Raw genomic sequence first — 16,703 nt, 5'->3', positions numbered from 1 at the left:
GAGAGTTCCTTGTTTACGGTAAAAAAATGTACCATTTTCTAACATAGCTTTTACAGCAAATGTTGCAATTCACATCTTTTTCATAGATTTTGCCATAGAAAAAGGCTGTATGACTGACCAGAAATTGGGAAGAGACTACAACCATGCACTCACTGGTCTGGAGCCAGGGTAGTCTGTGCTGCTCGTGGATTCCTGCGAAGCCTGCTGCCTTCTTTGATGGAGTTGTTGCTCACCTCAGTTTAATGCTTTGTATTTTTTGGTTCCAGGAGAAAATCAGTGAAATTACGAGCAGTGATGTCCCAATAAATTTTCGTTTCAGTAAAATAAGTTGTAAGCAATCACAAGACAAAGACACTGTTAATGACTTGCACTATTACTTTTGATTTATTTTTTTTTTAACAAGGACACCAGCACAAAATGCTGCACTTAAAATTGTTTATTTGCTCTGAATTGGCCCCATTCAACATCCTGGCAATCAGAGGAACCAGAAAACCCGTCAATGTAATTTTGGTTTTTTAAGAAAGCAAATGCAACCATGTACTGTGTCAGTATGTTCAAATTGAACCTCGCTGCATCTTCTAGACTCTCTGAACCATTCACAGGCAAAAAAATCTTCCTAAATCTTTCTCTTCTTTGCAGCTCCCCCAGCCACTCTGGGGGCAGGTGCCTCCCCAGCAGGGTCTGGTTATTGCCTGTGGGTTTCCAGGCATCAGTAAGGGCAGGTGGGTGGGGCTGATCTCTTGCATGAGCGTATCAGATTTTGGAAGAGATGCTTATGGCAGAGACCAGAACACGCTAAAAACCATGGGATCCTAGCAAATATGAAGAACAGAATTGTCTCATCCCTTCGCTTTTTAATGGAGACTGCCCCTTCTGATATATGAAAACGTATTGATTTTTCTATTGAGTCAATGATAAAATGTTTCTGCAGCTTTTCTTTTCATTAGGCTGTGTTTGTTACTTGTGTCAATAAATCTTAATGTTGAGCTAAATGGAAATTATGTTCTATTGGTCCTGGATCTCTGACTGGGGCCATCAGTCTGTTATGTCCAAGGACAGCATCCCTCAGTCGGAGATGCTCCCTAGGAGGACAGCTGTGCCTGGGAGGCCCAAAGCAAGGAGTTACAGAGAGTCTGGCAGTTCTTTCTAGTGTTTGCCGGGACTACCAAGCTAGCACTTGGGAGTCTAAATTGTGAACTTTGAGGCATGAGGGATAAGGTGAATATTAATCCAATTATATATGTAACTGAAGCCCTTCTGAGAAGGATGAGGAGGCAGCACCGACCAGAGAAGGACAGTTCAGAGTTTTAATGCAAAGAGGAAATAGCAGGATGTGCATATAGGATCTGGTGTTTTATCCCTTGGAAATCTAAGAGCATTGTGTTGGTCAAAGGGATTTGAGGCCTTCTGCTAAATGAGGTGCTTGGAAGGAAATGGGCTGAGCTGTTGGCTCTCCCCAAGAGCCTTTTTACAGAGTTCTGTTTTCACCTGGTCCTCATCGGGCTTCCTCCAGTTTCCTTTGTCTGAAATGGGAGGTTTTGGCTGAAGAAAATTATCTATTAAGCCATCTTTTGAGAGGACAATGTATTCTGCTCTGTTCCATCTCATCAAACAAATCTTTAGAGGCACATTTACCAGATTAGGGCTGGAAAACCATCTCAGGCTGCTTATCAGAACAACAGCTTTGGCCTATTGGGTGTGCTTCCCAGAGAAGTGTTAGAGCAGAGCTGTCTGTGCTGGCAATGGACACTGCCATGGCCTCTCTTTTCCAGGGAACTGGGCTGCAGCACCGGAGAGCTTTGATTTTCAAATAGAAGTACTTTAAATAACATCAGGATGTAGTACATATTCTAGCACCTGTCCTAGGAGAGAAACTGGGAGCAGCAGGTTTCTATTATTTGCCTTTTCTCTAATTCCATATATTAGTCAGCTGGCTGGGATTTTTGATGCAGTCTTTGTACTGGTGCGAAAGTAGCAGCAAATCACCTGGCAGGTAAATCTCTTTTTTTACCAAAAAATAAATAAAGCAGTTAATTTCTAGCAGGTTATTGCAATGACGGCATTAACAATAAAAATGAAGAGCAATCACACTTTGACACAGAAGAAAAATAAGTCTGGGCCAATCCTTGTCACTAATGTAAGAGGCTACTCTCATTTATTCTGCTTCTTTCTTTCATTACAATGAGCAGAATTTTTAGATTGACCCTTTGCTAGTTATCTTTTCTGATACTGAGGAATTCTATCTTGTCTGCAGTTCCTAGCATGTTGAAAGGACTGTTGTTCTTCACCTGGTTGCAGACAATGCCCTGATGTAGTCAACTTGAACCAAATAAACACACAAACCAGGTAGGGCTTCCCTTAGACTGGCAGGACTTCTGCATTTTTGCAGCTGTTGGAACAGGCTCTTTCTTGCTTGCTGCATATTGTCCTTTCACTGCTGTCATTCACTGAATCTGTGGTAGATGAAGAAGTCATAGAATCATAAAATAATTTGGGTTGGCAGGAACCTTTAAACGCCCCTTAGTCCAACCTCCCTGCAGTGAGCAGAGAGATCTTCCATTAGATCATGTTGCTCAGAGCCCCATCCAACCTGACCTTGAACATTACCATGGACGGAACCTGAAAGGCATCTTCCAGCTCTCTGGGCAACCTGTTCCAGGTTTCCCACCTCCATTGTAAAAAAATTCTTCCTTATATTCAGTCTGAATCTCCCCTCTTTTAGTTTAAAACCATTACCCCTTGTCCTATCGCAACAGGGCGTGCTAAAAAGTTTGTCCCCATTATTATTATAAGGCCCCTTTAAGTACTGAATCACCACAATAAGGTCTCCCTGGAGCTTTCTTTTCTCCACACTGAACAACCCCAACTCTCTCTGGCTTTCCTCATGTGGGAGGTGCTCCAACCCCTGATCAACTCTGGATTTGCTCTAACAAATCCATGTTCTTCCCATGCTGAGAACTCCAGAACTGAACACAGGGCTCCAGGTGAGCTCTCACGAGAGTGGAGTAGAGGGGCAGAATCACACCCCTCAACCTGCTGGTCACACTTCTTTTGATGCAGCCGAGGATACAGTTGGCTTTCTGGGCTGTGAGCACACATTGCTGGCTCATGTACAGATTTTCATCCACCGTGATAAATCATTAGCTTTCTGCTGGAAAGATCAGTGAACATAGGGAAACATTGCCTGCAGCGATTGTTAAGCCTCCAGCAGAGGTTAGACAGGGCGGATAGCTGTCAGATAGGAGAAATACAGATAAATCTGGCTTGGGACAGAGAAATAGACTGCTTAACTGCAATATCCCTTCTAGCTCAATTTGCTCAGGTTTCTATATAGCACATACATTATTAATATGCATATTAGTATCCCCATGTGGTGCTCAAACCACAATAAAATTTTATTTCCCCAAGAGAACATTCATAAAAAATTACCTCGTGCCATCTGCAAGAATGAAGAAAGCATGAGTTCTGCATCTAAATACAACAATGTTTTCATGATAGAATCCTGGTAAGCAGTGGCCAACACGCTGAAAAGCAATGCCTGGTGTGATTGTGCGTTGCTGTGCCCTGAACAAGGCTGGGGCGTGCTTGGAATTGACGCCTCTTGAATAAACCAGGAAAAACAGAGCCCCAGGTCACGGGGTGATCACAAAGGACTGGACCACTGGGAAACAGCTACGCCTGCAAAACAGAAAGAGAGAGGCTTAGTAGAAATAAAACGGAGAGTTCAATTTGTTGAATGGGAAGATATGAGCTGTCACAGTCTGAGCTGGTTGCTCTAACTCAATGCACCCACTCACTGAACCCCCAGCACTTCCATGCTCTTGGATTGGGGCAGTTCTTTGGTTACAGCTCCTGGATGCCAAAATGAAGGAGAACTCTAATGCTTGTTGTGCAGCGAGACCCTACAGTCTCTGGCTTCTGAAAGGAGAGGTTTCGGCCCTCACATCTTCCCAAAAGAAATGCAAAGCAGGTCCTGCAGCCTCAGCAAACCAGCCGGCTAATGACTATCCCTCTGTTCTTGAACTGGGCAAGAACAGTGCAAATTTCTGGAAAACAGTTAAATCCTGAATGCAGCTCCTGCACCAGTGCCTCCCGTCTTCTTTGCCCAGGCTGTCTTTATCCTCTGAGCCTTTCTGGCAGGCAAAGCCGTCAGCCCTGCTTACAAAGATGGGATCATTCAGTATGTGCACCAGGCATCTCTGTGAATTATCAGATTTGCTTATAAAGTTCTCCGGTATAGCTACAACAGAAAACCTGGGGAAAAAAATACATAAAAGTGGTATAGCTTTCCTGTATTTGTGACTTTTCGTCTTTTTCACCTAGTACAGATTAGTGGTGTCAGTACTTACTTTTTCTGTGCCACAGGATTTGGTGATTACAAATCACCACAGTGTACAACTCTTCATCCACTCACCACATATATTGCCTCATTGATTATCAACTTTTGTCTGTGATCCAATGGTTTCTGTTCATATGATGGACCTCATTTGTCCTGCCATTAGGTCGGTCTCCAGTTTCCATAGAGACAGCAAGCCTCACCTTGCCCTCTGAATCAGGGTCCCTTTGTCGCTTTTCATGATTGCAGAAGGTCATTAGTTTGCTCCGGGCACTTCAGTAGAGAAAAAGACATATTTGATTCCCTCAGCATAACAGTAATTTAAATGAGAGCAGCCTCAGAGTATGGAGGGACTACAGAGAGCAGGTTATTGTGCAAAGGTCACTGCACAGAGGCTTTAATGAAACAGAGTTTCATGGAGCACTTGAGAGCAAATGAAGGCAGAACCTTGAGGTCTCTAGAGGAGACAAGGCTACTCTCATTCCTCTAACTCAGAAGCAACAATGTCCTTAATTCAGAAAGCCAGAAAACTGAAGAGACAGTGATTATAGCTCCTAGGCATTAGCTATGTCTGCTGTGACCTGCCCCTCCTGTCAGCTTGAGACTGGCTGTGCATGTTATGCCTCATGACGTGCTGCTGCTGGTGCACGTGGCTAAAAAGAAATATATCTATCTGGAGCAGCTGAACGCAGCCTGTGCTCTCTTCTGTGCAGGAGGGCAGAGAAATGAGCCCCAGACCTCAATTCCCATTAGCACTTCTCTGACAAGGCAGTGGCCAGCAGAAACACAGAGACCCACCAGAGCAGCACCTGGAAGGGAAGGGTGAAGCAGGGCAGATTCGTGTAACTCGATGCAGCAGTATCAATTGGAGTTGCCTACCAGAAACCTGTCCAGTTGTGTTCCCTGTGCTCCTGCAGGAATGAAATTAAAACTGAGCAATCTTTTCATCCTGTTATCTGTCAGTGCCCAAATGCCAACTATTAGAGGACAGTACTGGTAGCCAAGGGAACAGACCTTCCACAGGAAAATAAGTAAAACACTGCTGAACACCACTTAGAGAGGACAGCACACAAAAGGCTCGACAGATCATGAGAAAATTTGGGTCTTCTTGTGGTGTTAGGATTTTTGGGTTTTTTTAAGTATAGATGGCTAGCTCTCATTTTTTATCCATTCTGAGTGCTTAGACTGCCTGCAATCTAAAGTGTTGGGGCACTCTTCAGGCTTTAATGGGTTCTGGGAATGCTTCAAACAGCTATTGCAATCACATCAAATAAATACACAGCTGGGTCTGAACTAAAAAGTTTCTCAGTTTCCAAATATCAGACCTCTGTGTGCGTGCACCTACCCACTGGTTCAGCCCTGGCTACAGCCAGAAAAAGAAGAAGCCTGTGATGAAGCACCACGTTTCTGTCCCAGCCCTCACCTCCTCTGCCCCACAGGGGTTTAAACTCTGTGCAGGCTCTTAGTTAATAAACGCACATTAACAGCGGTGTGTTGTTGTCATAGGGGCATATTCCTGCTGGGAGTTTCACTCCTTATAGATCGTAGAGGAATTAGCAGAGGTCTTGAACTTGTAAATGCTTTCTATTTCAGTATGTCTAGACACTTTGTAAATATCTGAGAACTAATTCGATCTGATTTGGGATTGTATTCCAGAAGAGAGCTAATCTGAATATTCCATGATCTGGATCTGGTTCCTTCATTAAGTTAGCAAAATAGGCTTTGGGTTGTGATGATTTCCTTTAGGAACACACATACCTGGGACCAAGCTCTAGAAATCATCCCCTGTTTAGCTCCAGAGGTAAACAAGGTAGTCTAGCATCTATAAGGAATCCTAGCAGGCTTTCTGTTGCACGCAGTGTTTCTGTAGCTCTTGCTGCACTCTGGAGAAATTGGGAAAGAAAGCAGTTTCATACGATGCTTTCCTGGGATCAGAAGATACTTCAAGAGCCAAACTGAATAACTTGTCATTTTCTTTTACCGATTGAGCAATGAGAAAAAACAGAATTGACTTTGAATTAATTTATTGGTTGATCTCATTTTGTATAAGGATGGGTAAGTTCTAGCTAGAAATAATTCCTCTGCTAAGCAATTTATTCTGGCTTATTTTTGTTGTGAACTCACTCTTCTTTCAGACACCCTAGTATTTTGATCCTGTTTTTCATCAACAGCCCTGCTATGAATCACCTTGCAGTGTTTGAGCCAAGCTAAGTTACATGCCAGCAAACCCTTTAAAACAATCGCACAGGTCCCAGCTGCGGGAAGCTGGTGTGCGATGTGCTGCAGAAAGCGTGCAGAGTCCCTTTGGTTTTAACTATATTCATAGGCTGAGCAGTGCTGCACATAGCAATTTCTAACAAGAAACAGCATTTATGTTTGTCACCTATTAGTTCAAGTCTCCAAGCACAGAGTACTCAATCAATTCCTCTCCACAGATTCATCTGATCAATTTGCAGCATCATGACAAAAGCGGAGAAATATCCCATATCCAAGATTGCACAAGGGCCTTTCTGAAAGATTTTGCAGTATTAAGGTTCGATGCAATTAGTTTTCAAGGTTACATCTGTTTTCCAGTCTCACAATACCTCTGACTCACCCTGGTGATAGGAACTGAAGAAAAAAAGCTTTGTTCTTTCATATTTAAACATCAAAAAATGTTACTAACTTTCTTTCTGTCACCTTATTTATGTCCCTAGGCAACACTAATGCCTTTCAAGAGCACTAAGCCAAGCATGAGCAGCCTGAAGCTTGCTGCTCCTCAGTGGTGTTAGTAGGCTCCTGAGCACCGAGTGTCTCTGCTTGCCTCCATATACCATTTTCCTGGATCATGTGTGCAATGTTGGCTTTGTACTCTAGAAAACAACCTCACCTTCGTCTCTCCAGAAGGCAGTGTTTCGACTGGTGCTTCAAAGATTTAAAACTTGCCCATGATTTGGCTCAAAGTTCTGCACCACGTCTATGGCAAAATCATCCCAGATTGGGCAGGGCTGAATGCATTACATACTTACGTAAATATCACTGAGGACACATACAGGTACTGCAAAAGAAAATACATTCTGGCAATAGGCTTCAGTTCAGCACACATATCAGGATGGCATTAGATTAGGAATGTTCACAGGGAATTAGAACTTATCACTAAGGATCACCTATCTCCTATCTTTTACAGAACTATATTAACTAGCTTTTAATTTGTGCTAGATTTTAAAGTATAAACGGGTCTGCATTATCACTATGGTTTGATAGCATGATCTGGAAGTGTCCATTGTTGTGGGAGCAATGAACTGAACAGCCAACAAACACCACACAGGCGTTTCATGCTGTAATATACAGAAACCAGAAATTACAAAGCCAAATACACTACAGAGATATTTTGGTTAACTTTTAAATGCTGTGGAAGTTTTTACTTTTTGCTATAATATAGCCTTTGTGCTGCTCCTCTAGAAACCACAGCTCGTATTGAATGTCAGTCCCTGGCACCCACTGGTATCAGCCCCTGAGTTCTGAGGAACATGTAAAACTCACAAAACCCAGAAGAAAATAACTTAGAACAAGCTCGGCGTTTCAGAAAGATCTAAAGCTTTTTACCTCAAATGGTATATAATCTCTCAGAGGGCCAATGTCTTTTCAACACAAATAGCACAGACGTGTGAGCTGCCAGTCCGAGGCACGCTTGGCTCCCTGTAATAGCTAAAGTCACTCTGTCTCATCCTACCTGACAAGACACTTTAGATTTCCTTCATACTAACTGCAGAACAAAGAAGCAAAACAGTGCCATAGAGAAAAAATTCCACTTCAGAAGGCACACAAAGTAACCTCCCTGAAGAGAACACAGCAACGGCAGACTGCTTGCAGTGTTGTCAGTGTCAGAGCTGCTTATTTTCTCTCTGGCCGTTATCAATGACACTTGTGCCGGGGGAGGCTATTGCATCTTTCCAGAATAATACTCCACAAAAATAACATTCAAAGGCCACTTTCCCATCTTAATGTTCTTGGCTTGTGAAGAATTGACAAGTCCTTGCCATGCTAAATATTGTTTGGAGAATAATCAGTTTGGGCCACTACCAAGATTTTCTGACCTGAAATAAGGCAATGGCTGGTCAGTGCCCTCTCCTCCCTTTCTGTATTACAGAGAGAACACAGCTTCCCTTCACAAGAATTTGCAGAAAAGGTTGTGGTAAAGCAGTGTGATTTTCCTGGGCAGGAGGCTCCACGGGAACACGTCCCACTTCCAGTCACAGGAGACCTGGAGGGGAACCAGCTCACTTCTTTTCAGTGTTTTTTGTGAGACAATGAAATGCTCAGACCGGTCATCAAGAGTTGAATGAGGGCTGTCAAAACAACAAACTTCTAACATAAATTCAGGTCAGCTTCATTTTCAAATTATGAAATTACATCATGGCTAACATTTTTCTTCAATGGCTTTCTTACCGAACTGTGTATGGAACGGCTCCGTGAGCTGAAAAGCAGCCCTGTGTTTCTGGTGATTCACTGGGTGAAGTGCACTAGAACACTGAGGGTAACAGTTGCTGACTGAACATACAGAGGGTTCACCTTCTTTCTTCTTTTTTACCAGAAATCTTTTGGTTGCTAAGAAAAACTCTCTAGCCTAAATGTAAGAACGATGTCTTTTAGAGAACTCCCACCATACTAATGAATTGGTATTTATGTACACATGATGATTATGCTGTTCACAAATCCCCGAGTGAAATCACCACTATAAAAGTGCCTATAATTTTATAATACCATTTATAATTTTATAATTGCTGGTTAATCTAGGGGGAAAAAAGATTACAAATAAGACTATATTGCAAACAAGACTGTGAAACAAAGTGTGTATGTAAAAAGTATAAACCACCATATTTAGAAGCACTATACCAGTGGTAATAGTAACTAGTGTTGGAGTAGAAAGCAATAACAAATTAGAAATATGTGATATAGTCTGAAGTTAGTGCAATTAGTGGTTACTGGGTTTGCTTCAAGCGTGGGTACTGAAAAATGAAAGCACCAGGAGGCTACAGAAATAGCATACCACATCAGACATTGAAAATCTGGCACAGGATTTACCATTGAAGTCTTAAGAGTCTTGGAGAATTCTGTTTTGTAGGGATTCTGGGCTGTATTGTTCATACAGTGTCTGGGAAATCAAAGCAGGATAGTTTGTTTGATACTGACATGGGTACTAGGGATTTTGTACAGACTGGGATCTTAGATCGGGGGTCTCTGGATCAGGGGTGTCATTATGTGTGTGTACAAATGGCCCAATACCAGAAGCTGAATTGAATTCCTCGATATCACCCCAGCACAAACTATTGCAATAATACAACTCGGTGTATTGCCTATTTTTATTCTGTTTCTTGCATTTCCTCCCTCTGACTTCTTGCTTCACACCAAAAAAGCCCAGCCACAAGAAGAACTGTCTCAGTATGAGGTCTGGTGGTTGAGGTGCTGTTAAGCACAATAGAAAAGGAATTCTTCCTTCTCCATCTACAAAGGAGAAGAGCAATCTGGGAGGGTTCCTCTCTTTCACATGATGAAGTAAAAAATTGCTGATAAGAGAGAATGTCTTTCTGCACTGAACAAAAAGTCTGCACTGTGACAAGGAACACAGTATTATTTGGCTTCCTTGGTGTGTCGATTACACACACCAAGTCGCCCAGACGGTCCATCTGAGTGGGTGTGTACAGCTCCAAGAGCTACCTTCACACATATCTTGCAGACAGGAGTTGTTACTAGCTGCTGAATAAAAGGCAAGGAAGTTAGAAAACTGCTTATATTACAGTACAACAAACAGAAACACCAGAACAAGTCAATTTTTCTTTCTACAATGTCTTGCTGTTCTTTAATGGGCAGCATCTCTTGTCCAGAATTAACCCAAATGACACTTAACAATAGATGATGGCACCAGTGGTTTTTTTACATCTTCATACGAAACCAGCAATCTTTTCATAGCTGCAGGAAGCATCCTGCAGTTAATGTTTTCATCAATTAAAGCCATGTTTCCATAAGTCTATTTAATTAATTAGAGTTGGTCACCATTCCCTCTGAAGTATATTGCTGCTTTATTAAAAGAGGTCAGCTGTATCTTAGATCAATGCAAATGAATGAAAGAGAAAGCAGACCGTGGTTTAGGAGCTGTGAAATTGTGATAAACTCTTTTATTTCTTAGACAAGAGATCAACAGGTCTCCTGTATTTCCAAGTATGCTATTATGATATACATCTATTGCTCTTTATGACTTCAGAGGCTTTGGAGGAACAATCTTCTTCCCAAGAGGACATAAAATTTAGCCTTTGTAACATCAGATAAAATTAAAGAGCAGGAAGCTATTGGCCTTCTGGTAATACCCTCATAATATCAGAGCAAGATAGTTGTAAGGCAAGATTTGCAGTGTAATTTTCACCTCTTAACAGATTTTGATTAAGTCTCCTGCACATGCTGAGAACAGACTGCTATTAGTAGTCTCTGCTATAGACTGCATTAACTGTATATAATTTATACTATGCTGAAATGAGATCAGCTGATCTTTTTGTTTGATGCTTTGTCACTTTGAAGGGAAGGTAGTCAAATGGGAAAGGGTCTTACCCATCTAATGCATCTGTTACAGCATCCCCAGCATCTGTGTAAAAAAGATACAGGTATGTCTGGAGCAGGGAGCAAACTGTTCAGAGACAGCCTAAAAACACTTTAAACTGTTTTTGATGGTGTTTTAGAGTAACAAAAGAGCCTTCCTTAATTTGGGTTTGCCTTTTCAACTGGTGGTACAAAATTTGATGATACTTTATAAACTCATCTGTACCAACATAGTTGACGGCTTTTATGAAAATAGGTCATTTTATATTTAAACTCTGCAAGTCTCCGAGTTCTTATGTGCTACGAAAAAACCTCCCCACAACACACATTTTATACATGATTTTAATTATCTGTGATGTGTGTCCTTTTTATTGAGGATGTTCCCAGATGAGCGTTTGCTGTGTTGACAGAAGTTCTCCGGCGGGATCACAGACAATCCTAAGTCCTTGTGGAAGAAAGCCTGCTCTAGGGTGGCAGGTTTGTTTGGACTGAGGATTTGAACAAGGCACTTGGAGGCAGTGAGCATTATGAGCTAAAAAAGAAAGATCAAGCCTTAAAATGTCATCCAATATTCCAACACCTTGAGCCACCGTTAATTCCTTATTCTGTACTCACGGCTTCCAAACTGTTTTATTACTATGTCGTTACACTCAGCAGAGGTAGCATTTACTTACCTTCCCAAGTGAAACAAATGCCCAGAGTTGTACCTAGCAAAGAATCAGGCCAAGTGTGTTCCTCTAAAAGACCTTCTTGAACAGCCATAAAATATTAGCCGCTGTTAACAGAAAAATTAATCTCACTTTTGTCACCTATTTTCCTTGCAGGCAGCTGTAAACAAGAGCCACGATGGGCAAGAATGCTTTTCACATACCGCCATCTGTTGTTACAGAGTACCCATTGCATTGCTGCGCTGCTGGGGTTTCACTCCAGCAGGAAGCATATCCTTTCAAGTCTATTAAAAGGGCAGTTAGGCTGGAGGAACTGCTTTAATCCTTATGTGCTCTGTCCAAGACAGCATATGAGATTGTAACAAGTCTGCTTTCAACTGTGGCAATAGCCAAATTAGTGTTGTTTTTTCTCCCACTTAATTTACTTCCATAGGAAGTTTGTATCTTTACTCAGATCACAGCCAGAGCGTTCATATTCTATATCAGCAGTAAATGTACAGCAAAACATAAACACAGATATCACAAACTTTTATTTATACAAACCAAAATTATAAAAGCTCGGAGAAGTATATGAATACATTTATATATTCTGTCCTAATTTAGACTGCTGTTTCAGAATATGTGTTTCATTACAGTATGCATATATATAAGCTATGGATTTCAGTCCAAACCCTGATCACTTAGCACCTTGTTTCCCAAATCTGTACTACGAAAAAATAGAACATATTTCAGAGGCTGGCAGGAAAGTAAAACAATTTGTGTGTAGTTGACTAAGGGGTGATCATCATTGTGTTGGAGAATGATCCTAAAGGACTCAGGCACAGGTGGCACTCAGATATACAGCAACAAACCACTTGGCAAGGTGGTAAAAATAACATTCCAAGTAGAAGTATTTAAAACTCGTGTGCACATCTTGTCTGAAAGGGAATCTCCTACCTTGGATACTTGCCTGCAGTTCAGCAGATCTAGGCCAATTCCTATCTCTTTTAATTCTTTCCTCTACAATCTGGGGCAGCTCTCTTAAGCTCCGCCTCTGTAGCTCATCTGCCCAGCAGAGCTAATTTAGTTCCTTTCTTTTCTGTCTATTTTATTTCTAAGATCTATAGGCAGAGATGTCTCTATGTACACACTGCCATACAGGCTCGTTACTGTTCTGGGCTTGGCACCATCTACATGTGACTTAAGTTTCTAAACCTCAACTGACCAGGGAAAAGCGTCACACCTTCAGGGCCTAAAACAGCACATCCCCTGGGCCTGCAAAGGCCACAGACAACAAGAAGCACTGTCCAGGATCAACATGCAGCCTCAACAAATTCTCATTAGCAAACCTGACAGTACGAGCAAAGGACAGTATTTCTGTGACCAAAGAGAGCAAAATAAGCATGGTTTTAAAGTGGAAGTAGTCAAACTTAAAACACCATATCAAAGTGGATCAAAATCTGTGCTTGTTCCAGCTGGAGGTTAGCTCAGAAAATATGCGGGATTCATGACAGTTGCTGAACAGCAGAAACCTTTATACAACAGCAAGTTTTCAGCCTGAACCCAGGACGGAATTACAGTCCCTAGTTATAAACATTTGCAGCACAAGGAAGAAAAAAAAAAAGAATGTTATGGACTAATTTCATACTTGAAACCATGCAAAATTCAAGGTCAGATATTTTTGTTGTCCTTAAAGAAGAGGAGCAATCTAAGCAATGCACTTAAGAACTTGGGTATTTAAGAATGTAGAAAGGCACAGCACAGTTGGTCATGTTTGTGGCATCCACAAAAATATGTTTATTTGCATATGCAAATACTTACAGGACATTTATTTATTATGACTAAAAAGTGTAAGTGCATGATTTAAATAACAAGTTCACTTGCCATTTAAAACTGCAGTCTTAATAACTGCAACTGACAGGCTTACTCTCCAAATCTTAAAGAACTTGAGGCTTCTTTCTGTTCTTTATGCAACTTTTTTGCTCTGTTTTTCAACTCCTCTGCCTTAGCATCATTCTTCTCAATGCCATCTCCAAGCTTGTACATTCGACTGGCATTGGCACAAGCCCATATGTGACCCAGCTCACACCCTTTCAGCGAGTACTTCAAAGCGTGGTTCATGTCCTTTGGGATCCCGGGTGCTCCCTGGAGGTATATTACACTGAGGTTGAAGCAGCTAGGAGCAAAATTGCCATCACAGCCTTTTGTGTAATAGTCCCTAGCGACAACGGGGTCAGGTTTATCATCATTTATTCTCCCATCATGGGCCAAGAGCCCAACGTTGTGACATGCATTTACTGACTTCTTCCCACCTTTCTCACATGACTTCATAAAAGAGTTGTAGGCAGCTTTCAAATCTAGGTCGAGTCCACCTGTCAGCCAAGATATCAAAACATTATTGGAAAGACACACAAAACCAGATAGGAGCTCCCTGCTTTGCAGCACACTTCCCAGTGCTCTTCGGGAAATTCAACATCCCTCACTTCATATGCTACCACTAAAATTTTGGACTTGAGAACCACTATCATTGTCTCAATTACAAAGGTTTTGCTCATGTCTTCAAGTGAGGAAGCCCTCCTCCACTCTCCAGCAATCACACACCTTACGTAGACAGAAAAAGCCCTCAAAACAGAGAACACTCTTTCCAGTACTACATCTATGGACTTCTTACTTCTTACACTAGACAAAGTATTTTTTTGCCATTGTACTTATAGGTATGATAAAGTTATTATTAATTTTTAATTACAGTAAAAAAAAATCTGCCATCCTAGAACTGCCTTTGGAAGAAGACCCACTAGTTTAACTCCTTCCAGCTGCTGTACTAACAGATACACATTGGGCAGACTTGGGGCCTAGTTACGTGTCTGTAGGCAGTGTTACAGTCTGCAAGTTTATTTCTTCCTTACTGTGTCTAAAAAAGAACTGCAAGATGAGACGAAATCCAGATTTTAAGAACAGGACACACAGCAACATTCAGCACTGGCTCTACTTACCACTTATACAGACATAATTATAAAACACACGGCTAACCTAAACTTGATTCTTCAAAAGGAAGCAATTTAAGGTGTTCCACCCTTCCCAAGCTTTTATTGTAGAATTATAGAATAGTTTGGGTTGGAAGGGACCTTAACGATCATCTAGTTCCAACCCCCTTTTATGTGACCATAAAAGAGGGGGAACAGGTTTTCAAGGTCAGGAGGAAACGTAGGACTTCGAGTTCCTTTCGAAAAGCAGGAGCTGCGTTTCCCCCGCCACCAGGCGCCCCGCCCGCCCTTCTGCCGTCCACCGAGGAGCTCACGCTGCGGCAGGGCCGCCACCGCCCGGTGTCCCCGCTCACCTTTGCCGATGGCCTGGTACGCCCCCAGCTTGTAGCAGCTCTCGCTGTGCCCGTGGGCCTCGCAGTTGTCGCGCAGCACCCGCGCCGCCGCCGCGAAATCCTTCTTCACGGCGTCCAGGTAGTCGGCGAGGCGCTGGCAGCCTGCAAGGCACCGGTGAGAGGGCTGCGGCTCTCGCCGGGCCCGGGGGCGCGCAGGGGGGCCGGCCGGGGCCGCTTACCGTCCGGGTCCTTCTCCTTGAAGCACTGGTAGCTGTACTCGACGTGCAGGTTCTCCAGGTAGCCCCTCACCTCCTCCTCGTCCTCGAAGTTGATGAGACCGGCCATGCCGCGAGCGCCGAGTCATCGATGCGCCGCGCGACTGAGACACCGCTCTTCACAAGCGCCGAGCGATCGATGCGCCGCCTTGCCCGAGCGCCGAGCGATTGATGCTGCGCCGCCCGCCGTTCCTGAGCTCAGCGGCTGCTGACACGCTGGGTCCCCAGGAATGCCTGGCCAACCTCTGCCCTGGGCAGCCTCTGCCAGTGCCTGATAACGCTTTCAGTGAAGAAAGTTTTTCCTAAAACCTAATCTGAGCCTCCCCTGGCACAACCTGATGCCGTTCCCTCTCATCCTTTTATTTGTTACTTGGGAGAAGAGGCCATCACCCACCTCTCTGCATCCTTTTAGGGAGTTGTAGAGCAATAGAATCATAGAATCACCAGGTTGGAAAAGACCTCTTGGATCGTCTAGTCCAACCATTCCTCTCTGCCACTATACCATGTCCCTAAGCACCTCGTCTACCCGTCTTTTAAATACCTTCAGGGATGGGGACTCCACCCCCTCCCTGGGCAGCCTCTGACAGTGCCCGATGACCCTTTCTGTGAAATTTTTTTTTTTCTGATATCCAGTCTGACCCTCCCCTGGTGCAGCTTGAGGCCATTCCTCCTTGTCCTGTCCCCTGTTCCTTGGGAGAAGGGGCCAGCTCCCTCCTCTCTACAACTTCCTTCAGTCAATTGTAGAGAGCAATAAGGTTTCTCCTCAGCCTCCTTCAGGCTAAACAACCCCAATGCCCTCAGCCACCCCTCATGAGGCTTGTGCTCCAGCCCCTTCACCAGCTCTGTTGCCTGTCATGCTCCAGCCCCTCAATGTCCTTCTTGTAGTGAGGGGCACTTCTGTCCCCATGTTCACCTGCGCTAAAGCTAGAGCTGGGGGGTTGCTGTTAGTGACTGTCCCCAGCAACTGTTCCTTTTTGGGGTACAATGAAAGATCTTACAGATGCTTTTTTAGAGATGGAACCCTGCATATATATGTGGCTGAGCGGGCAGTGCCGAAGTTGTTGAAAAAACCCAGAGACTGGTAAGCAATTACCACCCAGATGTGATATTACTTATACAAAATACGGCACACTATCCAATTCCAGCAGTTTTGACCACAAACTTAATTTTGTGAGAGTATGACAGCACATTAGAAATTCATGTGACAATTGATTGCAAAATAAAAATATTATTGCCTTTGAAGATTTTGTCCTTTTCAATATTTTATCAGTGAATGAGTGTTTCTCTCAGAAGCAAAGGCAATAATAATTTTATTTTACAATTCAGTGCTGAATCGGATGCCCTTCTAAAAAAGGCATCCCATCTTACAAAAGCAGGAGGTATATAAACTAGTTTTAGACAGAGGACTGTGTAAGTCCTCAAAGAATGTTTTTTAGGTTATCCAATCGTGTCTGGAGACTCCCTTCAGGTTATCTCCTGACCTAAACCAGTTATATCTTAGAAAACAACTAAGTATACCAATAAATTCTTGAAACTTGGGAGCGTTTATTCTTTCATGT

General features: G+C 42.9%; 2 protein-coding genes across 2 annotated transcripts in view; one reads left to right on the top strand and one right to left on the bottom strand.

Annotated features, from left to right (window-relative positions):
- Positions 1–3,674, top strand: part of SHISAL2A (shisa like 2A) — a 44,868-nt gene extending 41,194 nt beyond the window's left edge. Inside the window, exon 7 of the mRNA XM_054073048.1 lies at positions 87–3,674. The gene's annotated coding sequence lies outside the window, so the exon portion shown is untranslated. The remainder of the gene's footprint in view (positions 1–86) is intronic.
- A 7,794-nt stretch (positions 3,675–11,468) lies between these two features.
- LOC104060187 (cytochrome c oxidase assembly factor 7) lies at positions 11,469–15,310 on the bottom strand. The gene is made up of 3 exons (XM_054073047.1): positions 15,109–15,310; positions 14,891–15,031; positions 11,469–13,925 (listed from the first exon to the last, which is right to left on the bottom strand). Exons 1-3 carry the CDS (start codon positions 15,212–15,214, stop codon positions 13,477–13,479), a joined length of 696 nt encoding a protein of 231 aa, XP_053929022.1. The 5' UTR covers positions 15,215–15,310; the 3' UTR covers positions 11,469–13,476.
- Between the last annotated feature and the right edge of the window lie 1,393 nt (positions 15,311–16,703).

The sequence above is a fragment of the Cuculus canorus genome, chromosome 8 (assembly GCF_017976375.1).
Source record: "Cuculus canorus isolate bCucCan1 chromosome 8, bCucCan1.pri, whole genome shotgun sequence".
Taxonomy (NCBI): Eukaryota; Metazoa; Chordata; class Aves; order Cuculiformes; family Cuculidae; genus Cuculus; species Cuculus canorus.
The sequence above is the reverse complement of the archived record's forward strand: the minus strand, read 5'-3'. Positions and strand labels throughout refer to the sequence as shown.